This window comes from Brienomyrus brachyistius, chromosome 17, assembly GCF_023856365.1.
Source record: "Brienomyrus brachyistius isolate T26 chromosome 17, BBRACH_0.4, whole genome shotgun sequence".
Lineage (NCBI taxonomy): Eukaryota > Metazoa > Chordata > Actinopteri > Osteoglossiformes > Mormyridae > Brienomyrus > Brienomyrus brachyistius.
Window position 1 is genome coordinate 4,939,590 of NC_064549.1, and position 27,041 is coordinate 4,966,630.

A 27,041-nucleotide genomic window follows, 5' to 3' on the forward strand; every position below is an offset into this window, starting at 1 on the left:
AGCATAAAGGAGAATTTAACTGATTAACTTTCCCAAAGAAAAAGACACGTGTTGGTCACATGATGAGGGGGCGGAGCCAGTCAGGGAGCCAGCAAGGCTGCAGACAGCCACTGCAGGCAGACTGCTGTGCCTCAGTCTGGGCTTGTTTGCCTCCCTCCATGTACAGATGCAGGGAGACCAGAGGGTTTCATAACACTTTAGTGTGGTGTCATGTGCTTCAGTGGCTTAGTTCATGTCTGTTTTTGGTAGCTTGTGAAGACTGAACAGCTGATGTTTGTTTTATTTCGACATCATTCCTAATGTCTACACAGAAATCTGTTCCCGATCTGTCCTGTGACACTCCCCAAAGAGTTTATTTGGATTAAGTTTTCATAGGGAGGTGAACGATCTGGGAGAATCTTCACTCAATTCTTTGGTACAGTAGGCTCCCAGAGCCAGGGCTGTGCCATGGGGATGCTGAGCTGGGGGGGGGGGTGGCTAAAGCATTCTCCGGAAACTGCTCAGCACCTACAGCAGTACATCGTAACATCGTAAAATATCTTAAAATATTGTCACATCACCAAAGTTATTGCATTCCGTAGACTCATCTGTTAATATATATTTCATCTGTTTAAAAAAATGCAAGAATGACATGGTTATTAAAAGCAGATCATGTGGCCAGACGTGCGCTAATGAATCAGCAATAACACCTTAATTGTTCTGCAATGTTTAATGGTGCCTTAAGAATTACATGGGAACAACAACAAAAGCAACCTGACACTCATTTCCTTAAACTCCAGGCAAACAAGTAATCCTGAGGTAAGTCGAATAATAGACTCAAGAATAGACAGTCAACCACAGCAACGGGCAGATTGAGCTCCTTAAGCATTTTAACGCAAGTGAAATGATTGATTAGGCTACCTTTAAAGGTGGCATTTATGCAATAGTACATTTATGTGATAGTACAATTACTGCTACTGACTGAAAAGCACCCCGCCCAAATACATTAGCTCCCCAGTACAAAACATTCTGCCCCCCCTCCAAGTCTAAGGTGAAGGAAACATAGTATCTCATACTATTGTTTCTGTTTGTTTAGTGTTTACTGCAGACCACAATTCCACAGTTGAATACAGACATCTTCATGACTCTGCAAAGAGGAGTTATCCAGAAAAACAGCAAGACAGAAAAGACGATTAGCATAACAATTACACTGTTCTGAGTAAGAAGCAGGGGCTCTGTGTTACAGGACCAGGGCGGACATTGTTATGCTTACAATACCAATGTTACTGGAGCTGCAGGCTCCCACACTGCCCTAGAGCAGTGCTTCTTAAACTCCTTACAGTGTGTTCCGCCTCAAAAAGTATTAGGCTTTCTGTGAACTAGTGATGACTAAAAATAGTACCATTCATGTCCCAGTGGTGGTGCACATGACAGCATGACACACACATAAAGTCATGGGTCACATTGGGGTGGACCGATAAAGCTCCACGTCCCAGGAGGTAATGACTCTGACCATGTGACTATGATGCTGACCAATGATGTGTCTCTAAGTAGAGACAACCCCCTCAGGAAGCAGTAGGCCAGTGTTGATTAGCGATTTCATCGCTGCAGTCTGCAGTGTGTGCTGTCCCTGTAAGGAGCACAAGGGCGAGGACGTTCACCTTCAAAATCTGAGGTGTGATCAGCAGCAACGCCACAGAAACTGAATTTATGCCAAACGTATTTGAGGTTGACATCAGCATCTGAGCCTCATAATCGATAAACATCTGCCTTATTTATAAATATATATATGTAATTGTTGCAGTTACTCATAAGGGGTCAATCAAAGAGTTTTTTACAGCCTGTCAGCATATTGTTTATTGAGAGGACGACAACTCTGGGGTCTATGTCAGTGCACTGACTTTCCTGCTGAGCAGCCTCCAGACACTCAGACGAATCTGCTTCAGCTTGAGGCCGTAAATGAGGGGGTTCAGCAGGGGAGGAGTCACGAGGTACTCTATAGAGAGCACGTTACGGAGAGCTTGTAGGCTTTCATAGGAAAAAAACCATGCAGCAACTGCATCAAATGCAGCAGACAATGAGAAATTGGCCAGAGTGATCAGATGGGGCAGGCAGGTCTCCATGAACTTGTTCTGTTCTGCTTTTGATCGTGCGCATGTCCTGATGATATGGAAGTAGGAGATTACAATCAGTAGTGCTTGGATCGCATGAGTACCAACCATTACATATCCACATAGATGAATAACACTGGTGTCTACACAGGAGAGCTTCAGCACATCCCAGTTTGAACAATAAAGCCTTTTTATCTTGGACCCACACAAAGGTAGCCTGATGATTAGAAGAACTGAAATTAAAATCTCAACAAAAGATAACAGCCAGGGTACCAGGAGCAATTTCCCGACCTTCCCAGGGGTCATAATGGAGTGATACTCCAAGGGTTTACATATTGCGACATACCTGTCATAAGCCATCACTGTCAGATTGGCCTGCTCACATAGAATATAAGAATAGACCACAAAAATTTGAGTCACACATGCATTGTATGAAATGATATGTGAATCTGATAGGAGGTCCAGCAGAATCTTGGGGTAGAAACCTGTAGCGCCATAAATCCCATTGACACACAGATTACACAGGAAGATGTACATGGGCTCATGCAGAACTCTGTCCAGCATAACAGTCACAACCAGAGTTATATTCACAAAAACTGTAAACAAGTAGATGAGAAACGAACAGGAAAAATAAACCAATTTGTTTGATTTTGTGTCGTTCAAACCACTGAGGAAAAAAATTATTGCACGAGATGAGTTTTCCATATTAGGAGATCGCAAAAGACAGGCCTTTTTTTAAGATTTTTTTTGCCGTGAAACATCATAAATATACTGACCCCTCAGTATAAGAAAATTGGGCTCAAATCAAAGGTACACATCATGTACCTTTTAATGCCTTGTGCATCCAATCACAACTGTTTATCTACAATAAGATTTAAGAAAGTTACAAAATGAAAAAAGAAAGGACAAAACGATTATTTAGAAAGTCTATGATCAGCATGTCTGCCAGGCTCTGGATGTGCAAAACCAATGGCACTCTTAATCCCCACCCAAAAGTAGATGTTCATCCACTGTGCTGGTCTTTTTATGCTCCCAGACTGTGCTGTTGACCGTTGAGATCTGCTGTGTCATCTCTGTCCCTACAGACATGAGGTCCTCTAGTGTCCAATTTGTAAATGATAAAGTCATACTTTGGTAAAATTAGTTGCATGTACAGTTTATTACTGTGATTTTTTTTATCTTTAGCGATGTCAGTTTGTAATCACATGGCTATATGGCTGATGTGGTGGATGGGTGGAGGGATGTATCTTCCGGCAGGAGCCAGCCGAGGTCATAAACCTGAATTTTCAGGTGCTTGTGGCCCAAAATCAGACACACAGAAATTCACCCTTCAAATGGCCACAGTATAAGATGTCTGTCTTACATATCTTACAGGTGTGTATCAGTGGTAACTGATCTAATATGAGGGAAGCTCCGCCTCCTCCAAACTGTCAAAATATTTAACCAAATATGTACTGTTGCAGATCCATTGCTATTACAAAGAGTAAGCAGATGGATGGCCATTTCCGGAGTGTGGGGCTGGAATGTGTGTCTGCCTGAGGGGGTCATCAGCAGGGATCCCGAGGAGTTTTGCCGTGTGGTGGGGCGGCAATGTGCTGCATCAATGCATGCTCCCCCACCAGACGTGAACTGACATTATCCACCTGTGGCAGCACAATCCAATAAAATAAGTCTTTTAATTTTTTTTAAATTCATTGGTACACATGACATTTCTGCACTGTGGATGGATCACTCTGTACCATTCACTGTTACCTGGGTTAGTCATCTTAAGGCAGCTTATACCATTTGCTGATGGAATCACATGGTATTTCTGCTCTATATGGAGTTCTCCAGTTTCTACCATGATACACAGGTCCCTGAATGCATAACTGTCTGCACTTTGACGCAAAAGAGCACTTTGATGGGTCGATTGTCTGCAGTGGCGCCTGCAGAAAAATTTTATTCGGGTGGCCATGCTGTTTCTACTAAGGTCCCATGTAAGAAATAAAATAATTCATATATATTTTTTACTATTCTGATGTGGGGTGACTGGGCCCATATTTACTCGGGGTGGCTGTGGCCATCACTTAGATCAGTGCTTCTGAACAGGGGGGGGGGGGCTGCTATCCACTAGGGGGCCACACAATTTACTTTAAAAACATAGGAAAATATACAACATTGCTCTTGATATTTTTTGAATGAGATATAGCATGACATAATACTGTTTATATCAACATGCATTTATTAGGCATTAAAATTAGAGCTTTATTAAAGATATTAAATAGAAACTAATAGTATTCCTTCCTGGTTGTGAACAGTGTGAGAGCTTCAGTCGTGACATTAAACAGGATCCCAGAATTCACAGCTAAAGTCAAACCATTCAGTCAGCGGCGTCTCACAGGGAAGCTGATGGAGAGGAAAGGCAGGGAATCATTGGTACTTGGTGCATTTCATTTGACTACATTGTTAAAAATATCCTAATATTTCAGTTAAACTTTATCATATGTATGTACACAGAAATCACTTTATATATGGGATTTACAGATGGTTTGATATTATCCACAGATTCCGCTATTCGTAGTAGGTCTTGGAACGTATCACCCATGCATACTGAGGGCTGCAGTGTCACTGTAAGGAACACGAGGGGGTGCAGCTTCACCTTTTATCCCACAGCTGTGAGAAGGCTGATCATCACCAGCATAACAGCAGCAGCTGAATTTCTGCCAAACGCATTTCAGGTTGCCATCAGTATTAGAACCTCACATTTAACACTGAGCTCCCGTCATGCTTTAATTTGACTAATTTTGAAATCAGCACAGTTACACTTTAAGGGTCAATCACACAAAATGTTTAATGATTCAATCACTTGGCCACCGCAGGGTGTCACATCATTCACACCTATGGACAATCTGGCAGCTTCATGTCATCGTGTTTTTCTGCCGTGGGAGGAAATTCCATGACGACATGGGGAGAACATGCAAACTCCACAGATAGCCGAGGGGGAGACTCAAACCCTGATCTCAGGAGGCGTGAGGCAACTAACCACTAACCACAGCATTTCATTGGGGGAAAATCATTCAGCAGAAAAAACACATTACGTTTCTTTTCCGTGATGAGGATGATATTCATCAGTAAAGTAACAGCATTTATACCAAATGCATTTAATGTTTACATCAGAAACATAGATATCTTTACTGTCACTCTCATGAAAACAAATTAGTTTTGTATTTTCTCCAACCCAGCATAACATACAATATGCATGTAAACAGAATAAACAGGTCACATTAAAAAAGACTAAAATACTTAAATACTAATTAATTCAGTGTCAGAACCCTAGATTTTCTTAAACGTGTCTCATTTTTAAATTGCATTGGTGACACATAAAAGGTTACTCAAACAAAATATTGAGAGGAAGAACATTCTAGAATCTATGTCCCTGCACTGACTTTCCTGCTGAGCAGCCTCCTGATACTCCGCTGAATCTGCTTCAGCTTGAGGCCGTAAATGAGGGGGTCCAGCAGGGGAGGGATGATCAGATATTCTATGGAGAAGAAGTTACGGAGACCCTGCTGGCTGCTGCTGGATCCATAGCGTGTATACAAGGCATCAAATGAAGCAAATAGATAGAAACTAGTCAGCGTGATCACATGGGGCACGCAGGTCTCCATAAATTTGTTCTGCTCTGCCTTCGATCGCACACAAGTCCTGATGATGTGGAAGTAGGAGATTACAATCAGCAATGCTTGGATGAAATGAGCAATAATTACGGAGTATCCATATATGTTATTCACACTGGTGTCTATACAGGAGAGCTTCACCACATCCCAGTTGTTGCAGTAAAGCTTATCAATTTTGAACCCACACAAAGGCAACCTGGCCATCAAAATATACCCAATTAATGTCTCACACAAAGATAACAGCCAAGGAACCAGCAGCAATTTCCTCACCTTCCCAGGGGTCATAATGGAGTGATACTCCAATGGTTTACATATTGCGACATACCTGTCATAAGCCATCACTGTCAGAATGGAAAACTGACAAAACACATATTTGCAGACCAAAAAAATTTGAGCTAAGCATGCGCTGTATGAGATAATATGTGAATCTGATAGGAGGTCCAGGAGAAACTTGGGGTAGAAACCTGTAGCACCATAAATCCCATTGACACACAGATTACACAGGAAGATGTACATGGGCTCATGCAGAACTCTGTCCAGCATAACAGTCACAACCAGAGTTATATTCACAAAAACTGTAAACAAGTAGATGAGAAACGAACAGGAAAAATAAACCAATTTGTTTGATTTTGTGTCGTTCAAACCACTGAGGAAAAAAATTATTGCACGAGATGAGTTTTCCATATTAGGAGATCGCAAAAGACAGGCCTTTTTTTAAGATTTTTTTTGCCGTGAAACATCATAAATATACTGACCCCTCAGTATAAGAAAATTGGGCTCAAATCAAAGGTACACATCATGTACCTTTTAATGCCTTGTGCATCCAATCACAACTGTTTATCTACAATAAGATTTAAGAAAGTTACAAAATGAAAAAAGAAAGGACAAAACGATTATTTAGAAAGTCTATGATCAGCATGTCTGCCAGGCTCTGGATGTGCAAAACCAATGGCACTCTTAATCCCCACCCAAAAGTAGATGTTCATCCACTGTGCTGGTCTTTTTATGCTCCCAGACTGTGCTGTTGACCGTTGAGATCTGCTGTGTCATCTCTGTCCCTACAGACATGAGGTCCTCTAGTGTCCAATTTGTAAATGATAAAGTCATACTTTGGTAAAATTAGTTGCATGTACAGTTTATTACTGTGATTTTTTTTATCTTTAGCGATGTCAGTTTGTAATCACATGGCTATATGGCTGATGTGGTGGATGGGTGGAGGGATGTATCTTCCGGCAGGAGCCAGCCGAGGTCATAAACCTGAATTTTCAGGTGCTTGTGGCCCAAAATCAGACACACAGAAATTCACCCTTCAAATGGCCACAGTATAAGATGTCTGTCTTACATATCTTACAGGTGTGTATCAGTGGTAACTGATCTAATATGAGGGAAGCTCCGCCTCCTCCAAACTGTCAAAATATTTAACCAAATATGTACTGTTGCAGATCCATTGCTATTACAAAGAGTAAGCAGATGGATGGCCATTTCCGGAGTGTGGGGCTGGAATGTGTGTCTGCCTGAGGGGGTCATCAGCAGGGATCCCGAGGAGTTTTGCCGTGTGGTGGGGCGGCAATGTGCTGCATCAATGCATGCTCCCCCACCAGACGTGAACTGACATTATCCACCTGTGGCAGCACAATCCAATAAAATAAGTCTTTTAATTTTTTTTAAATTCATTGGTACACATGACATTTCTGCACTGTGGATGGATCACTCTGTACCATTCACTGTTACCTGGGTTAGTCATCTTAAGGCAGCTTATACCATTTGCTGATGGAATCACATGGTATTTCTGCTCTATATGGAGTTCTCCAGTTTCTACCATGATACACAGGTCCCTGAATGCATAACTGTCTGCACTTTGACGCAAAAGAGCACTTTGATGGGTCGATTGTCTGCAGTGGCGCCTGCAGAAAAATTTTATTCGGGTGGCCATGCTGTTTCTACTAAGGTCCCATGTAAGAAATAAAATAATTCATATATATTTTTTACTATTCTGATGTGGGGTGACTGGGCCCATATTTACTCGGGGTGGCTGTGGCCATCACTTAGATCAGTGCTTCTGAACAGGGGGGGGGGGCTGCTATCCACTAGGGGGCCACACAATTTACTTTAAAAACATAGGAAAATATACAACATTGCTCTTGATATTTTTTGAATGAGATATAGCATGACATAATACTGTTTATATCAACATGCATTTATTAGGCATTAAAATTAGAGCTTTATTAAAGATATTAAATAGAAACTAATAGTATTCCTTCCTGGTTGTGAACAGTGTGAGAGCTTCAGTCGTGACATTAAACAGGATCCCAGAATTCACAGCTAAAGTAAAAACATTTAGTCAGCGGCGTCTCACAGGGAAGCCGTTGGAGAGGAAAGGCAGGGAATCATTGGTACTTGGTGCATTTCATTTGACTACATAGTTAAAAATATTCAAATTTTTCAATGAAATTTTGCCATATATATGCACATGGAAATCACTTCATATATGGGATTTACAGATGGTCTGATATTATCCACAGATTCAGCTATTCGCAGTAGGTCTTGGAACGTATCACCCATGCATACTGAGGCCTGCAGTGTCACTGTAAGGAACACAAGGGGGCACAGCTTCACCTTTTATCCCACAGCTGTGAGAAGGCTGATCATAACCAGAATAACAGCAGCAGCTGAATTTCTGCCAAACGCATTTCAGGTTGCCATCAGTATTAGAACCTCACATTTAACACCGAGCTCCCGTCATGCTTCAATTTGACTAATTTTGAAATCACCACAGTTACACTTTAAGGGTCAATCACACAAAATGTTTAATGATTCAATCACTTGGCCACCGCAGGGTGTCACATCATTCACACCTATGGACAATCTGGCAGCTTCATGTCATCGTGTTTTTCTGCCGTGGGAGGAAATTCCATGACGACATGGGGAGAACATGCAAACTCCACAGATAGCCGAGGGGGAGACTCAAACCCTGATCTCAGGAGGCGTGAGGCAACTAACCACTAACCACAGCATTTCATTGGGGGAAAATCATTCAGCAGAAAAAACACATTACGTTTCTTTTCCGTGATGAGGATGATATTCATCAGTAAAGTAACAGCATTTATACCAAATGCATTTAATGTTTACATCAGAAACATAGATATCTTTACTGTCACTCTCATGAAAACAAATTAGTTTTGTATTTTCTCCAACCCAGCATAACATACAATATGCATGTAAACAGAATAAACAGGTCACATTAAAAAAGACTAAAATACTTAAATACTAATTAATTCAGTCTCAGAACCCTAGATTTGCTTAAACGTGCCTCATTTTTAAATTGCATTGGTGACACATAAAAGGTTACTCAAACAAAATATTGAGAGGAAGAACATCCTAGAATCTATGTCCCTGCACTGACTTTCCTGCTGAGCAGCCTCCTGATACTCCGCTGAATCTGCTTCAGCTTGAGGCCGTAAATGAGGGGGTCCAGCAGGGGAGGGATGATCAGATACTCTATGGAGAAGAAGTTACGGAGACCCTGCAGGCTGCTGCTGGATCCATAGCGTGCATACAAGGCATCGAATGAAGCAAATAGATAGAAACTAGTCAGCGTGATCACATGGGGCAGGCAGGTCTCCATAAATTTGTTCTGCTCTGCCTTCGATCGCACGCAAGTCCTGATGATGTGGAAGTAGGAGATTACAATCAGCAATGCTTGGATGAAATGAGCAATAATTACGGAGTACCCATATACGTTATTCACACTGGTGTCTATACAGGAGAGCTTCACCACATCCCAGTTGTTGCAGTAAAGCTTATCAATTTTGAACCCACACAAAGGCAACCTAGCTATCAAAATATACCCAATTAATGTCTCACACAAAGATAACAGCCAAGGAACCAGCAGCAATTTTCCCACCTTCCCAGGGGTCATAATGGAGTGATACTCCAATGGTTTGCATATTGCGACATACCTGTCATAAGCCATTACTGTCAGAATAGAAAACTGACAAAACACATATATGCAGACCAAAAAAATTTGAGCTAAACATGTGTTGTATGAGATAATGTGAGATTCTGATAGGAGGTCCAGGAGAAACTTGGGGTAGAAACCTGTAGCACCATAAATCCCATTGACACACAGATTACACAGGAAGATGTACATGGGCTCATGCAGAACTCTGTCCAGCATAACAGTCACAACCAGAGTTATATTCACAAAAACTGTAAACAAGTAGATGAGAAACGAACAGGAAAAATAAACCAATTTGTTTGATTTTGTGTCGTTCAAACCACTGAGGAAAAAAATTATTGCACGAGATGAGTTTTCCATATTAGGAGATCGCAAAAGACAGGCCTTTTTTTAAGATTTTTTTTGCCGTGAAACATCATAAATATACTGACCCCTCAGTATAAGAAAATTGGGCTCAAATCAAAGGTACACATCATGTACCTTTTAATGCCTTGTGCATCCAATCACAACTGTTTATCTACAATAAGATTTAAGAAAGTTACAAAATGAAAAAAGAAAGGACAAAACGATTATTTAGAAAGTCTATGATCAGCATGTCTGCCAGGCTCTGGATGTGCAAAACCAATGGCACTCTTAATCCCCACCCAAAAGTAGATGTTCATCCACTGTGCTGGTCTTTTTATGCTCCCAGACTGTGCTGTTGACCGTTGAGATCTGCTGTGTCATCTCTGTCCCTACAGACATGAGGTCCTCTAGTGTCCAATTTGTAAATGATAAAGTCATACTTTGGTAAAATTAGTTGCATGTACAGTTTATTACTGTGATTTTTTTTATCTTTAGCGATGTCAGTTTGTAATCACATGGCTATATGGCTGATGTGGTGGATGGGTGGAGGGATGTATCTTCCGGCAGGAGCCAGCCGAGGTCATAAACCTGAATTTTCAGGTGCTTGTGGCCCAAAATCAGACACACAGAAATTCACCCTTCAAATGGCCACAGTATAAGATGTCTGTCTTACATATCTTACAGGTGTGTATCAGTGGTAACTGATCTAATATGAGGGAAGCTCCGCCTCCTCCAAACTGTCAAAATATTTAACCAAATATGTACTGTTGCAGATCCATTGCTATTACAAAGAGTAAGCAGATGGATGGCCATTTCCGGAGTGTGGGGCTGGAATGTGTGTCTGCCTGAGGGGGTCATCAGCAGGGATCCCGAGGAGTTTTGCCGTGTGGTGGGGCGGCAATGTGCTGCATCAATGCATGCTCCCCCACCAGACGTGAACTGACATTATCCACCTGTGGCAGCACAATCCAATAAAATAAGTCTTTTAATTTTTTTTAAATTCATTGGTACACATGACATTTCTGCACTGTGGATGGATCACTCTGTACCATTCACTGTTACCTGGGTTAGTCATCTTAAGGCAGCTTATACCATTTGCTGATGGAATCACATGGTATTTCTGCTCTATATGGAGTTCTCCAGTTTCTACCATGATACACAGGTCCCTGAATGCATAACTGTCTGCACTTTGACGCAAAAGAGCACTTTGATGGGTCGATTGTCTGCAGTGGCGCCTGCAGAAAAATTTTATTCGGGTGGCCATGCTGTTTCTACTAAGGTCCCATGTAAGAAATAAAATAATTCATATATATTTTTTACTATTCTGATGTGGGGTGACTGGGCCCATATTTACTCGGGGTGGCTGTGGCCATCACTTAGATCAGTGCTTCTGAACAGGGGGGGGGGGGCTGCTATCCACTAGGGGGCCACACAATTTACTTTAAAAACATAGGAAAATATACAACATTGCTCTTGATATTTTTTGAATGAGATATAGCATGACATAATACTGTTTATATCAACATGCATTTATTAGGCATTAAAATTAGAGCTTTATTAAAGATATTAAATAGAAACTAATAGTATTCCTTCCTGGTTGTGAACAGTGTGAGAGCTTCAGTCGTGACATTAAACAGGATCCCAGAATTCACAGCTAAAGTAAAAACATTTAGTCAGCGGCGTCTCACAGGGAAGCCGTTGGAGAGGAAAGGCAGGGAATCATTGGTACTTGGTGCATTTCATTTGACTACATAGTTAAAAATATTCAAATTTTTCAATGAAATTTTGCCATATATATGCACATGGAAATCACTTCATATATGGGATTTACAGATGGTCTGATATTATCCACAGATTCAGCTATTCGCAGTAGGTCTTGGAACGTATCACCCATGCATACTGAGGCCTGCAGTGTCACTGTAAGGAACACAAGGGGGCACAGCTTCACCTTTTATCCCACAGCTGTGAGAAGGCTGATCATAACCAGAATAACAGCAGCAGCTGAATTTCTGCCAAACGCATTTCAGGTTGCCATCAGTATTAGAACCTCACATTTAACACCGAGCTCCCGTCATGCTTCAATTTGACTAATTTTGAAATCACCACAGTTACACTTTAAGGGTCAATCACACAAAATGTTTAATGATTCAATCACTTGGCCACCGCAGGGTGTCACATCATTCACACCTATGGACAATCTGGCAGCTTCATGTCATCGTGTTTTTCTGCCGTGGGAGGAAATTCCATGACGACATGGGGAGAACATGCAAACTCCACAGATAGCCGAGGGGGAGACTCAAACCCTGATCTCAGGAGGCGTGAGGCAACTAACCACTAACCACAGCATTTCATTGGGGGAAAATCATTCAGCAGAAAAAACACATTACGTTTCTTTTCCGTGATGAGGATGATATTCATCAGTAAAGTAACAGCATTTATACCAAATGCATTTAATGTTTACATCAGAAACATAGATATCTTTACTGTCACTCTCATGAAAACAAATTAGTTTTGTATTTTCTCCAACCCAGCATAACATACAATATGCATGTAAACAGAATAAACAGGTCACATTAAAAAAGACTAAAATACTTAAATACTAATTAATTCAGTCTCAGAACCCTAGATTTGCTTAAACGTGCCTCATTTTTAAATTGCATTGGTGACACATAAAAGGTTACTCAAACAAAATATTGAGAGGAAGAACATCCTAGAATCTATGTCCCTGCACTGACTTTCCTGCTGAGCAGCCTCCTGATACTCCGCTGAATCTGCTTCAGCTTGAGGCCGTAAATGAGGGGGTCCAGCAGGGGAGGGATGATCAGATACTCTATGGAGAAGAAGTTACGGAGACCCTGCAGGCTGCTGCTGGATCCATAGCGTGCATACAAGGCATCGAATGAAGCAAATAGATAGAAACTAGTCAGCGTGATCACATGGGGCAGGCAGGTCTCCATAAATTTGTTCTGCTCTGCCTTCGATCGCACGCAAGTCCTGATGATGTGGAAGTAGGAGATTACAATCAGCAATGCTTGGATGAAATGAGCAATAATTACGGAGTACCCATATACGTTATTCACACTGGTGTCTATACAGGAGAGCTTCACCACATCCCAGTTGTTGCAGTAAAGCTTATCAATTTTGAACCCACACAAAGGCAACCTAGCTATCAAAATATACCCAATTAATGTCTCACACAAAGATAACAGCCAAGGAACCAGCAGCAATTTTCCCACCTTCCCAGGGGTCATAATGGAGTGATACTCCAATGGTTTGCATATTGCGACATACCTGTCATAAGCCATTACTGTCAGAATAGAAAACTGACAAAACACATATATGCAGACCAAAAAAATTTGAGCTAAACATGTGTTGTATGAGATAATGTGAGATTCTGATAGGAGGTCCAGGAGAAACTTGGGGTAGAAACTTGTAGCACCAAAAATCCCATTGACACACAGATTACACAGGAAGATGTACATGGGCTCATGCAGAACTCTGTCCAGCATAACAGTCACAAGCAGAGTCAAATTCACAAAAACTGAAAACAAGTAGATGAGAAAAGAACAGGAAAAATAAACCAGTTTGTTTGATTTTGTGTCGTTCAAACCATTGAGGAAAAAAATTATTGCACGAGATGAGTTTTCCATATTAGGAGATCGCAAAAGACAGGCCTTTTTTTAAGATTTTTTTTGCCGTGAAACATCATAAATATACTGACCCCTCAGTATAAGAAAATTGGGCTCAAATCAAAGGTACACATCATGTACCTTTTAATGCCTTGTGCATCCAATCACAACTGTTTATCTACAATAAGATTTAAGAAAGTTACAAAATGAAAAAAGAAAGGACAAAACGATTATTTAGAAAGTCTATGATCAGCATGTCCGCCAGGCTCTGGATGTGCAAAACCAATGGCACTCTTAATCCCCACCCAAAAGTAGATGTTCATCCACTGTGCTGGTCTTTTTATGCTCCCAGACTGTGCTGTTGACCATCGAGATCTGCTGTGTCATCTCTGTCCCTACAGACATGAGGTCCTCTAGTGTCCAATTTGTAAATGATAAAGTCATACTTTGGTAAAATTAGTTGCATGTACAGTTTATTACTGTGATTTTTTTTATCTTTAGCGATGTCAGTTTGTAATCACATGGCTATATGGCTGATGTGGTGGATGGGTGGAGGGATGTATCTTCCGGCAGGAGCCAGCCGAGGTCATAAACCTGAATTTTCAGGTGCTTGTGGCCCAAAATCAGACACACAGAAATTCACCCTTCAAATGGCCACAGTATAAGATGTCTGTCTTACATATCTTACAGGTGTGTATCAGTGGTAACTGATCTAATATGAGGGAAGCTCCGCCTCCTCCAAACTGTCAAAATATTTAACCAAATATGTACTGTTGCAGATCCATTGCTATTACAAAGAGTAAGCAGATGGATGGCCATTTCCGGAGTGTGGGGCTGGAATGTGTGTCTGCCTGAGGGGGTCATCAGCAGGGATCCCGAGGAGTTTTGCCGTGTGGTGGGGCGGCAATGTGCTGCATCAATGCATGCTCCCCCACCAGACGTGAACTGACATTATCCACCTGTGGCAGCACAATCCAATAAAATAAGTCTTTTAATTTTTTTTAAATTCATTGGTACACATGACATTTCTGCACTGTGGATGGATCACTCTGTACCATTCACTGTTACCTGGGTTAGTCATCTTAAGGCAGCTTATACCATTTGCTGATGGAATCACATGGTATTTCTGCTCTATATGGAGTTCTCCAGTTTCTACCATGATACACAGGTCCCTGAATGCATAACTGTCTGCACTTTGACGCAAAAGAGCACTTTGATGGGTCGATTGTCTGCAGTGGCGCCTGCAGAAAAATTTTATTCGGGTGGCCATGCTGTTTCTACTAAGGTCCCATGTAAGAAATAAAATAATTCATATATATTTTTTACTATTCTGATGTGGGGTGACTGGGCCCATATTTACTCGGGGTGGCTGTGGCCATCACTTAGATCAGTGCTTCTGAACAGGGGGGGGGGGCTGCTATCCACTAGGGGGCCACACAATTTACTTTAAAAACATAGGAAAATATACAACATTGCTCTTGATATTTTTTGAATGAGATATAGCATGACATAATACTGTTTATATCAACATGCATTTATTAGGCATTAAAATTAGAGCTTTATTAAAGATATTAAATAGAAACTAATAGTATTCCTTCCTGGTTGTGAACAGTGTGAGAGCTTCAGTCGTGACATTAAACAGGATCCCAGAATTCACAGCTAAAGTAAAAACATTTAGTCAGCGGCGTCTCACAGGGAAGCCGTTGGAGAGGAAAGGCAGGGAATCATTGGTACTTGGTGCATTTCATTTGACTACATAGTTAAAAATATTCAAATTTTTCAATGAAATTTTGCCATATATATGCACATGGAAATCACTTCATATATGGGATTTACAGATGGTCTGATATTATCCACAGATTCAGCTATTCGCAGTAGGTCTTGGAACGTATCACCCATGCATACTGAGGCCTGCAGTGTCACTGTAAGGAACACAAGGGGGCACAGCTTCACCTTTTATCCCACAGCTGTGAGAAGGCTGATCATAACCAGAATAACAGCAGCAGCTGAATTTCTGCCAAACGCATTTCAGGTTGCCATCAGTATTAGAACCTCACATTTAACACCGAGCTCCCGTCATGCTTCAATTTGACTAATTTTGAAATCACCACAGTTACACTTTAAGGGTCAATCACACAAAATGTTTAATGATTCAATCACTTGGCCACCGCAGGGTGTCACATCATTCACACCTATGGACAATCTGGCAGCTTCATGTCATCGTGTTTTTCTGCCGTGGGAGGAAATTCCATGACGACATGGGGAGAACATGCAAACTCCACAGATAGCCGAGGGGGAGACTCAAACCCTGATCTCAGGAGGCGTGAGGCAACTAACCACTAACCACAGCATTTCATTGGGGGAAAATCATTCAGCAGAAAAAACACATTACGTTTCTTTTCCGTGATGAGGATGATATTCATCAGTAAAGTAACAGCATTTATACCAAATGCATTTAATGTTTACATCAGAAACATAGATATCTTTACTGTCACTCTCATGAAAACAAATTAGTTTTGTATTTTCTCCAACCCAGCATAACATACAATATGCATGTAAACAGAATAAACAGGTCACATTAAAAAAGACTAAAATACTTAAATACTAATTAATTCAGTCTCAGAACCCTAGATTTGCTTAAACGTGCCTCATTTTTAAATTGCATTGGTGACACATAAAAGGTTACTCAAACAAAATATTGAGAGGAAGAACATCCTAGAATCTATGTCCCTGCACTGACTTTCCTGCTGAGCAGCCTCCTGATACTCCGCTGAATCTGCTTCAGCTTGAGGCCGTAAATGAGGGGGTCCAGCAGGGGAGGGATGATCAGATACTCTATGGAGAAGAAGTTACGGAGACCCTGCAGGCTGCTGCTGGATCCATAGCGTGCATACAAGGCATCGAATGAAGCAAATAGATAGAAACTAGTCAGCGTGATCACATGGGGCAGGCAGGTCTCCATAAATTTGTTCTGCTCTGCCTTCGATCGCACGCAAGTCCTGATGATGTGGAAGTAGGAGATTACAATCAGCAATGCTTGGATGAAATGAGCAATAATTACGGAGTACCCATATACGTTATTCACACTGGTGTCTATACAGGAGAGCTTCACCACATCCCAGTTGTTGCAGTAAAGCTTATCAATTTTGAACCCACACAAAGGCAACCTAGCTATCAAAATATACCCAATTAATGTCTCACACAAAGATAACAGCCAAGGAACCAGCAGCAATTTTCCCACCTTCCCAGGGGTCATAATGGAGTGATACTCCAATGGTTTGCATATTGCGACATACCTGTCATAAGCCATTACTGTCAGAATAGAAAACTGACAAAACACATATATGCAGACCAAAAAAATTTGAGCTAAACATGTGTTGTATGAGATAATGTGAGATTCTGATAGGAGGTCCAGGAGAAACTTGGGGTAGAAACTTGTAGCACCAAAAATCCCATTGACACACAGATTACACAGGAAGATGTACATGGGCTCATGCAGAACTCTGTCCAGCATAACAGTCACAAGCAGAGTCAAATTCACAAAAACTGAAAACAAGTAGATGAGAAAAGAACAGGAAAAATAAACCAGTTTGTTTGATTTTGTGTCGTTCAAACCATTGAGGAAAAAAATTATTGCACGAGATGAGTTTTCCATATTAGGAGATCGCAAAAGACAGGCCTTTTTTTAAGATTTTTTTTGCCGTGAAACATCATAAATATACTGACCCCTCAGTATAAGAAAATTGGGCTCAAATCAAAGGTACACATCATGTACCTTTTAATGCCTTGTGCATCCAATCACAACTGTTTATCTACAATAAGATTTAAGAAAGTTACAAAATGAAAAAAGAAAGGACAAAACGATTATTTAGAAAGTCTATGATCAGCATGTCCGCCAGGCTCTGGATGTGCAAAACCAATGGCACTCTTAATCCCCACCCAAAAGTAGATGTTCATCCACTGTGCTGGTCTTTTTATGCTCCCAGACTGTGCTGTTGACCATCGAGATCTGCTGTGTCATCTCTGTCCCTACAGACATGAGGTCCTCTAGTGTCCAATTTGTAAATGATGAAGTCATACTTTGGTAAAATTAGCTGCTTGTACTGTGTGATGCACGGCCCATCCGCTCCTCGTGTCTGCCATGCCCCCTGACTACCCACGTGTTCTTTCCCGATCGTTGCCACCTGTGTCTGATTACTTTGATTAGTCTTGTCCTGTTTTAAGTCCTGGTTTTGCCTGTTACCCTTGTCGGTCATTGACGTTACCTTGTGTGCGTCCTCGAGCGATGTTCCCTGTGTCCAGTCCAGTGAATAAATCCCCGTTTTCCCTATTTCTGCTGGCTCGCCTGTTTCCTGCCAGCTCGCCTGCCAGCGCACTTGCCTGTTTCCCGGATGGGCGTGACATACAGTTTATTACTGTGATTTTATTATTCTTTAGCGATGTCAGTTTGTAATCACATGGCTATATGGCTGATGTGGTGGATGGGTGGAGGGATGTATCTTCCGGCAGGAGCCAGCCGAGGTCATAAACCTGAATTGTCAGGTGCTCGTGGCCCAAAATCAGACACACAGAAATTCACCCTTCAAATGGCCACAGTATAAAATGTCTGTCTTACATATCTTACAGGTGTGTATCAGTGGTAACTGATCTAATACGAGGGAAGCTCCGCCTCCTCCAAACTGTCAAAATATTTAACCAAATATGTACTGTTGCAGATCCATTGCTATTACAAAGAGCGTGCTAGAACGTGTTCATCTTCATGGCTGGTTCATTCAAACTCAGCAATATTTTTTGAAAATTTATTTTAACGTGACTTTTTTTCCTCATACATTACACTGAGATTGGCACTCCAGCCTCTGTAAGACAACTCACAACTGCTCGGTAAAAACAGGCACGGCACACTTCTGCTCTCTGCGGGAGTAGGTCTGCTGTAGCCATCCACAGGGAGGCTGCTCACTTCATGAAGGGGACGGGGAAGAGCCTTCGAAACTGTCGAAGAGCCAGTAGGGTCAGGCCTGTTGGGGATCAGGGCTAGTGTGGCGCTGAGGCGTCGTCTGCTGCATGGCAGCCCTTGGGTTCCAGTTTGAGGCAGCCCATCTGGGTAGGCGCGTGGAACGTCTTGTCTCTCCGGCAAGATTGTTCTCTGCTGTCGGGGGAACTTCGTGAACTCAGTATTTGGGTGGCAGCACTCTCTGAGGTACACAGACACTACAGAAATCTGACTGCTTTCAGTGCCGGGTAAGGTCCTTGCTAGGGTCATCCTTAACAGGATGGTGACTTGCTCACCTGTCAGCGACCGGAACAGTCTGATTTTACGCTTAAGAAGTCTGTCATCGGCCACTTCCTGGCATTGAGGGTTCTCATCAAGCGCAAGTGCGAATATCGAGAAAGGATCTTTGCAGTCTTTGTCGATATTCATAAAGTGTTTGGCTCAGTTGATCGAGTTGCAAGGTGGGACATCCTGAGACTTTGCAGGATCCCTCCAAAGCTGCTGGACGTCATGGCCAGCCTGTACTCTGGTACTGTGAGTGCTGGCCAGAGTGGAGGGAGAACCTCCATGTTGTTGATTCTGGGATTCACCAGTGGTGTGTTCTTGCTCCTATCCTGTTCGGTGCTTGTATGGACTGGGTGTTGAGCAGGATTGCGGGGTCCAGTTTCATCTGTTGATGAAGAAATATTCACGGATCTTGACTTTGCTTACAATGCTGTGAGCTTAGCAGAGTCAATGGAGGCTCTGATCGAGAGACTAAGCAAGGAGTCTGAGTGTCTGGGTTTGTGGGTGTCCTGGATAAAGAGCAAGATCCAGGCCTTTAGTGACTTCTTAGGCACAGCTATCAGTAGTGCGTCTGTCTGTGGGGAGTATGTTGAGCTTGTTGAGAGATTTACCTACCTCAGCAGTGACATTCATGTCTCTGGTGACTCTTCCTATGAAGTGAGCAGACCATTTGGGAAAGCATAGGGCATCATGAGGTCACTGGAAAGGGGTGCGTGGCTCCCAATATCTTTGCAAGAGGATGGAGGTCCAAGTCCTTAGAATCCTGGTGCTCCCCGTCTTGCTGTATGGCTGTGAGACATGGACGCTATCCAGTGACCTGAGACGCAGACTGAACTTCTTCGGTACTGTGTCTCTTCGGAGAATCCTTGGGTACCGCTGGTTTGACTTTGTGTCGAATGGGCGTTTCCTAGAAGAGTTCCGAATGAAGCACATTACCTGCATTGTGAGGGAGCGTCAGTTACGCCACTATGGCCATGTAGGGCGTTTCCCTGAGGGTGATCCGCTTCACAGGATCCTCATTGCCGAGGACCCGAGCGGCTGGACCAGGCCGAGGCGACGTCTAAGTACCACCAGGCTGTGGTAGATGGATGGCCATTTCCGGAGTGTGGGGCTGGAACGTGTGTCTGCCTGGGGGGGTCATCAGCTGAGATCCCGAGGAGTTTCGCCGTGTGGTGGGGCGGCAATGTGCTGCATCAACGCATGCTCCCCAACCAGACGTGACCTGACATTACCCGCCTGTGGCAGCACAATCCAATAAAACCCATTGAAGTGCAGCTTCACTTGACTTCAATGGCAAATCTGTTTTCAATGCAGCAAAGCAAGACAATTACTGGGTAAATGATTCAAAGCGTCATTTCCAGGAAGGCTTCTCTCGGAGAAAATGGGGCAGTGGGCGGGGCCAGGACACTAGACTGCAGCATGATAATTGGAGGAACTGTCAAGGTGGCCGGACCTCTTTTTGACTGACTGCGTTTTGAAATTATTGTTCGGCGTCAAATTCAATGCAGATTTTCTGCAAGTGAAGTCTTTTAATTTTTTTAAATTCATTGGTACACAAGACATTTCTGCACTGTGGATGGATCACTGTGCACCATTCACTGTTACCTGGGTTAGTCATCTATAGGCAGCTTATGCCATTTGCTGATGGAATCACATGGTATTTCTGTCCTATATGGAGTTCTCCAGTTTCTAGCATGATACACAGATCCTGAATGCATCTTCAGAACCGTCTGCTGAAATTAGCACTTTGATGGGTCGATTGTCTGCAGTGGCGCCTGCAGAAAAATTTAATTCGGGTGGCCATGCTGTTTCTACTAAGGTCCCATGTAAGAAATAAAATAATATAAATAAATAATATATATTTTAAACTATTTTGATGTGGGGTGACTGGACCCATATTTACTCGGGGTGGCTGTGGCCATCACTTAGATCAGTGCTTCTGAACGGGGGGGGGGGGGGGGGGGGGCTACTATCCACTAGGGGGCCACACAATTTACTTGAAAAACATAGGAAAATATACAACATTGCTCTTGATATTTTTTGAATGAGATATAGCATGACATAATACTGTTTATATCAACATGCATTTATTAGGCATTAAAATTAGAGCTTTATTAAAGATATTAAATAGAAACTAATAGTATTCCTTCCTGGTTGTGAACAGTGTGAGAGCTTCAGTCGTGACATTAAACAGGATCCCAGAATTCACAGCTAAAGTAAAACCATTCAGTCAGCGGCGTCTCACAGGGAAGCTGACGGAGAGGAAAGGCAGGGAATCAGTGGTACTTGGTACATTTCATTTAACTACATTGTTAAAAATATTCTAATTTTTCAATTAAATTTTGCCATATGTATGCACGCGGAAATCACTTCACATATGGGAGTTACGGATGGTTTGATATTATCCACAGATTCAGCTATTCGCAGTAGGTCTTGGAACGTATCACCCATGCATACTGAGGCCTGTAGTGTCACTGTAAGGAACACGAGGGGGCGCAGCTTCACCTTTAAGCCCACAGTTGTGAGAAGGCTGATCATCACCAGCATAACAGCAGCAGCTGAATTTCTGCCAAATACATTTGAGGTTGTCATTAGTATTAGATACTCAAATTTAGCACAGAACTCCTGTCATGCCTAAATATGACTAAATTTGAAATCGTCACAGTTACAGCTTAAGGGTCCATCAAGCAAAATTTTCAGTCTGTCACCATTTTTGTTTATTGAGAGGAAGAACATTCTGGAATCTATGTCCCTGCACTGATGTTCCTGCTGAGCAGCCTCTTGATACTCTGCCGAATCTGCTTCAGCTTGAGGCCGTAAATGAGGGGGTCCAGCAGGGGAGGGATGATCAGATACTCTATGGAGAAGAAGTTACGGAGACCCTGCTGGCTGCTGCTGGATCCATAGCGTGCATATAAGACATCAAATGATGCAAATAGATAGAAACTAGTCAGCGTGATCACATGGGGCAGGCAGGTCTCCATAAACTTGCTCTGATCTGCTTTTGATTGCACGCAAGTCCTGATGATGTGGAAGTAGGAGATTACAATCAGTAATGCTTGGAATAAAAGAATAATAAGTATCGTATATCCATATAGATTATTCACACTAGTGTCTACACAGGAGAGCTTCACCAGATCCCAGTTCGTGCAATAAAGTTTATCAATTTTGAATCCACATAAAGGCAACCTAGAAGTCAGAATAGATGCAACTGACGTCTCACATAAAGATATCAGCCAAGGAACCAGCAGCAATTTCCACACCTTCCCAGGGGTCATAATAGAGTGATACTCCAATGGTTTACATATTGCGACATACCTGTCATAAGCCATTACTGTCAGAATGGAAAACTGACAAAACACGTATGTGTAGACTGTAAAAAGTTGAGTTAAACATGCGCTGTATGAGATAACGTGAGAGTCTGATAGGAGGTCCAGGAGAAACTTGGGGTAGAAACCTGTAGCACCATAAATCCCATTGACACAGAGATTACACAGGAAGATGTACATGGGCTCATGCAGAACTCTGTCCAGCATGACAGACACAAGCAGAGTTATATTCACAAAAATTGTGAAGAAATAGATGAGAAATGAACAGGAAAAATAAATCACTTTGTTTGATTTTGTGTCATTCAGTCCAATGAGGGAAAAAACAATTTCACGAGAAGAATTTTCCATTGTTGAACTCAGAAGAAAATCAGAATAAATCCGGTCTTACTTTTTAAAATATGATTCTTTTGTTATGAAGCATAAATAAAACTAAGCCCTCAGAATCAGGTTAGACACACTTCATAGGAGTTTGTACCTTCAACTAGTCGTGCATCCAATCACAACTGTTGATCTAGAATAAACAAAAAGAAACAAAAATATTCTGAAGCAAAAACATTCAAAGTACTGAGGAAAAAAAACATTTCGTGAGATGAATTTTCCATATTAGGAGATCGCAGATGACATGCAGAAAGACAGGTCTTATTTTTTAAGAAACGTTTCTTTTTAGCATATATCATTCTGAATAAACTTATCCCAGGAACACATTACAGGAGTTTGTAGCGTTAAAATCAGCAATGAATAGGACTGAGCTACAATAGATAAAATACTGAAAAAGCAAAATATCCAGAAGTCAAAAGTTAAATTGTTGAATTAAATGCAATTATTTATAATGACAGTCTGTGGTCAGCATGTTCACTATGATCTGGATGCGCAAAAGGAAATGAATCCTTGGTTTCCTTCCAAAAGTAGGATTCTAACCTCTGTGCTGGTCTTTTTATGCTCCCAGACTGTGCTGTTGACCGTCGAGATCTGCTGTGTCATCTCTGTCCCTACAGACATGAGGTCCTCTAGTGTCTAATTTGTGAGACGATGAAGTCATACTCTGGTAAGATTAAACTTCATATGCAGTTGACTGGGAATTTAAAAGGAATAATTAGGATTTTATGTATTTTGAGTGATGACAGTTTGTAATCACATGGCTATATGGCTGATGTGGTGGATGGGCAGAGGGACGTATCTTCAGGCAGGAGCCTGTGGTGGTCATGAACCTGGCTTTTCAGGTGCTGGAGGCCCTAATCCTTCACAGAGATTCAGCCTTTATACAGCTTCAATATAAAAGTCTGTCTTATTCCTCTTCTTATGTATTTAGTCTGGGGGCATCTGCCGATGAAGGAAAATTTATGGATCTTGACTTTGCTGACTATGCTGTCATCTTAGCAGAGGCAAAGGAGGGTCTGATCGAGAGACTGAGCAAGGAGTCTGAGTGTCTGGGTTTGCGGGTGTCCTGGATAAAGACCAAGATCCAGGCCTTTAGTGACTTCTTAGGCACAGCTATCAGTAGTGCGTCTGTCTGTGGGGAGTATGTTGAGCTTGTTGAGAGATTCACCTATCTTAGCAGTGACATTCTTGTCTCTGGTGACTCTTCCTATGAAGTGAGCCGACCGATTGGGAGAGCATAGGGCATCATGAGGTCACTGGAAAGGGGTGCGTGGCTCCCAATATCTTTGCAAGAGGATGGAGGTCCAAGTCCTTAGAGTCCTGGTGCTCCCTGTCTTGCTGTATGGCTGTGAGACATGGATGCTATCCAGTGACCTGAGACGAAGATTGGACTCCTTCAGTACTGGGTCTCTTCTGAGAATCCTTGGGTACCACTGGTTTGACTTTGTGTCGAATGGGCGTTTCCTAGAGGAGTCCCGAATGAAGCACATTACCTGCATTGTGAGGGAGCGTCAGTTACGCCACTATGGCCATGTAGGGCGTTTCCCTGAGGGTGATCCGCTTCACAGGATCCTCATTGCCGAGGACCCGAGCGGCTGGACCAGGCCGAGGCGACGTCTAAGTACCACCAGGCTGTGGTAGATGGATGGCCATTTCCGGAGTGTGGGGCTGGAACGTGTGTCTGCCTGGGGGGGTCATCAGCTGAGATCCCGAGGAGTTTCGCCGTGTGGTGGGTGCGGCAATGTGCTGCATCAATGCATGCTCCCCAACCAGACGTGACCTGACATTACCCGCCTGTGGCAGCACAATCCAATAAAACCCATTGAAGTGCAGCTTCACTTGACTTCAATGGCAAATCTGTTTTCAATGCAGCAAAGCAAGACAATTACTGGGTAAATGATTCAAAGCGTCATTTCCAGGAAGGCTTCTCTCGGAGAAAATGGGGCAGTGGGCGGGGCCAGGACACTAGACTGCAGCATGATAATTGGAGGAACTGTCAAGGTGGCCGGACCTCTTTTTGACTGACTGCGTTTTGAAATTATTGTTCGGCGTCAAATTCAATGCAGATTTTCTGCAAGTGAAGTCTTTTAATTTTTTTTAAATTCATTGGTACACAAGACATTTCTGCACTGTGGATGGATCACTGTGCACCATTCACTGTTACCTGGGTTAGTCATCTATAGGCAGCTTATGCCATTTGCTGATGGAATCACATGGTATTTCTGTCCTATATGGAGTTCTCCAGTTTCTAGCATGATACACAGATCCTGAATGCATCTTCAGAACCGTCTGCTGAAATTAGCACTTTGATGGGTCGATTGTCTGCAGTGGCGCCTGCAGAAAAATTTAATTCGGGTGGCCATGCTGTTTCTACTAAGGTCCCATGTAAGAAATAAAATAATATAAATAAATAATATATATTTTAAACTATTTTGATGTGGGGTGACTGGACCCATATTTACTCGGGGTGGCTGTGGCCATCACTTAGATCAGTGCTTCTGAACGGGGGGGGGGGGGGGGGGGCGGGGCTACTATCCACTAGGGGGCCACACAATTTACTTGAAAAACATAGGAAAATATACAACATTGCTCTTGATATTTTTTGAATGAGATATAGCATGACATAATACTGTTTATATCAACATGCATTTATTAGGCATTAAAATTAGAGCTTTATTAAAGATATTAAATAGAAACTAATAGTATTCCTTCCTGGTTGTGAACAGTGTGAGAGCTTCAGTCGTGACATTAAACAGGATCCCAGAATTCACAGGTAAAGTAAAACCATTCAGTCAGCGGCGTCTCACAGGGAAGCTGACGGAGAGGAAAGGCAGGGAATCATTGGTACTTGGTGCATTTCATTTAACTACATTGTTAAAAATATTCTAATTTTTCAATTAAATTTTGCCATATGTATGCACGCGGAAATCACTTCACATATGGGAGTTACGGATGGTTTGATATTATCCACAGATTCAGCTATTCGCAGTAGGTCTTGGAACGTATCACCCATGCATACTGAGGGCTGCAGTGTCACTGTGAGGAACACGAGGGGGCGCAGCTTCACCTTTAAGCCCACAGTTGTGAGAAGGCTGATCGTCACCAGCATAACAGCAGCAGCTGAATTTCTGCCAAATGCATTTGAGGTTGTCATTAGTATTAGATCCTCACATTTAGCACAGAAATCCTGTCATGCCTAAATATGACTAAATTTGAAATCGTCACAGTTACAGCTTAAGGGTCCATCAAGCAAAATTTTCAGTCTGTCACCATTTTTGTTTATTGAGAGGAAGAACATTCTGGAATCTATGTCCCTGCACCGATGTTCCTGCTGAGCAGCCTCCTGATACTCCGCTGAATCTGCTTCAGCTTGAGGCCGTAAATGAGGGGGTCCAGCAGGGGAGGGATGATCAGATACTCTATGGAGAAGAAGTTACGGAGACCCTGCAGGCTGCTGCTGGATCCATAGCGTGCATATAAGACATCAAATGAAGCAAATAGATAGAAACTAGTCAGCGTGATCACATGGGGCAGGCAGGTCTCCATAAACTTGCTCTGATCTGCTTTTGATCGCACACAAGTCCTGATGATGTGGAAGTAGGAGATTACAATCAGTAATGCTTGGATTAAATGAATAATAAGTATTGTATATCCATATAGATTATTCACACTGGTGTCTACACAGGAGAGCTTCACCAGATCCCAGTTCGTGCAATAAAGTTTATCAATTTTGAACCCACATAAAGGCAACCTAGAAGTCAGAATAGATGCAACTGACGTCTCACATAAAGATATCAGCCAAGGAACCAGCAGCAATTTCCACACCTTCCCAGGGGTCATAATAGAGTGATACTCCAATGGTTTACATATTGCGACATACCTGTCATAAGCCATCACTGTCAGAATGGAAAACTGACAAAACACATATGTGTAGACCAAACAAATTTGAGCTAAGCATGCGCTGTATGAGATAATGTGAGATTCTGATAAAAGGTCAAGCAGAAACTTGGGGTAAAAACTTGTAGCACCATAAATCCCATTGACACACAGATTACACAGGAAGATGTACATGGGCTCATGCAGAACTCTGTCCAGCATGACAGACACAAGCAGAGTCAAATTCACAAAAATTGTAAACAGGTAGATGAGAAATGAACAGGAAAAATAAATCAGTTTGTTTGATTTTGCATCGTTCAAACCATTGAGGAAAAAAACAATTTCATGAGATGAATTTTCCATATTAGGAGATCGCAGATGACATGCAGAAAGACAGGTCTTATTTTTTAAGAAACGTTTCTTTTTAGCATATATCATTCTGAATAAACTTATCCCAGGAACACATTACAGGAGTTTGTAGCGTTAAAATCAGCAGTCAATAGGG

At 42.2% G+C, this 27,041-nt stretch overlaps 6 protein-coding genes across 6 annotated transcripts; all 6 read right to left on the reverse strand.

Moving 5' to 3' along the window:
• Positions 1–700: 700 nt before the first annotated feature.
• LOC125711460 (olfactory receptor 1D5-like) lies at positions 701–26,862 on the reverse strand. The gene is made up of 3 exons (XM_048980352.1): positions 26,680–26,862; positions 2,437–2,575; positions 701–2,139 (listed from the first exon to the last, which is right to left on the reverse strand). The coding sequence occupies exons 1-3, from the start codon at positions 26,756–26,758 to the stop codon at positions 1,863–1,865; spliced, it is 495 nt and encodes a 164-aa protein (XP_048836309.1). The 5' UTR covers positions 26,759–26,862; the 3' UTR covers positions 701–1,862.
• On the reverse strand, positions 4,842–6,441 carry LOC125711461 (putative gustatory receptor clone PTE03). Its single transcript, XM_048980354.1, has one exon. The coding sequence runs from the start codon at positions 6,428–6,430 to the stop codon at positions 5,498–5,500; it is 933 nt and encodes a 310-aa protein (XP_048836311.1). The 5' UTR covers positions 6,431–6,441; the 3' UTR covers positions 4,842–5,497.
• On the reverse strand, positions 7,926–10,357 carry LOC125711455 (putative gustatory receptor clone PTE03). Its single transcript, XM_048980347.1, has one exon. It carries the CDS (start codon positions 10,062–10,064, stop codon positions 9,132–9,134), a length of 933 nt encoding a protein of 310 aa, XP_048836304.1. The 5' UTR covers positions 10,065–10,357; the 3' UTR covers positions 7,926–9,131.
• Positions 11,561–13,987, reverse strand: LOC125711456 (putative gustatory receptor clone PTE03). Its single transcript, XM_048980348.1, has one exon. The coding sequence runs from the start codon at positions 13,697–13,699 to the stop codon at positions 12,767–12,769; it is 933 nt and encodes a 310-aa protein (XP_048836305.1). The 5' UTR covers positions 13,700–13,987; the 3' UTR covers positions 11,561–12,766.
• Positions 15,195–17,623, reverse strand: LOC125711457 (putative gustatory receptor clone PTE03). Its single transcript, XM_048980349.1, has one exon. It carries the CDS (start codon positions 17,331–17,333, stop codon positions 16,401–16,403), a length of 933 nt encoding a protein of 310 aa, XP_048836306.1. The 5' UTR covers positions 17,334–17,623; the 3' UTR covers positions 15,195–16,400.
• On the reverse strand, positions 21,384–23,183 carry LOC125711451 (putative gustatory receptor clone PTE03). The gene has a single exon (XM_048980342.1). It carries the CDS (start codon positions 22,628–22,630, stop codon positions 21,698–21,700), a length of 933 nt encoding a protein of 310 aa, XP_048836299.1. The 5' UTR covers positions 22,631–23,183; the 3' UTR covers positions 21,384–21,697.
• Positions 26,863–27,041: the final 179 nt, after the last annotated feature.

Excerpts from the sequence above, each read along its gene's own strand:
- LOC125711461 (XM_048980354.1), bottom strand. The coding sequence starts at position 6,430 with ATGGAAAACTCATCTCGTGCAATAATTTTTTTCCTCAGTGGTTTGAAC.
- LOC125711455 (XM_048980347.1), bottom strand. The coding sequence starts at position 10,064 with ATGGAAAACTCATCTCGTGCAATAATTTTTTTCCTCAGTGGTTTGAAC.
- LOC125711456 (XM_048980348.1), bottom strand. The coding sequence starts at position 13,699 with ATGGAAAACTCATCTCGTGCAATAATTTTTTTCCTCAATGGTTTGAAC.
- LOC125711457 (XM_048980349.1), bottom strand. The coding sequence starts at position 17,333 with ATGGAAAACTCATCTCGTGCAATAATTTTTTTCCTCAATGGTTTGAAC.
- LOC125711451 (XM_048980342.1), bottom strand. The coding sequence starts at position 22,630 with ATGGAAAATTCTTCTCGTGAAATTGTTTTTTCCCTCATTGGACTGAAT.
- LOC125711460 (XM_048980352.1), bottom strand. The coding sequence starts at position 26,758 with ATGCTGGACAGAGTTCTGCATGAGCCCATGTACATCTTCCTGTGTAAT. Across the intron at positions 2,576-26,679 it reads TGGGATTTATGGTGCTACAA|GTTTCTACCCCAAGATTCTG; the intron begins GTTTTTACCCCA and ends ATGGCGCTACAG. Across the intron at positions 2,140-2,436 it reads ACAGTGATGGCTTATGACAG|GACATGCGCACGATCAAAAG; the intron begins GTATGTCGCAAT and ends CCATATCATCAG.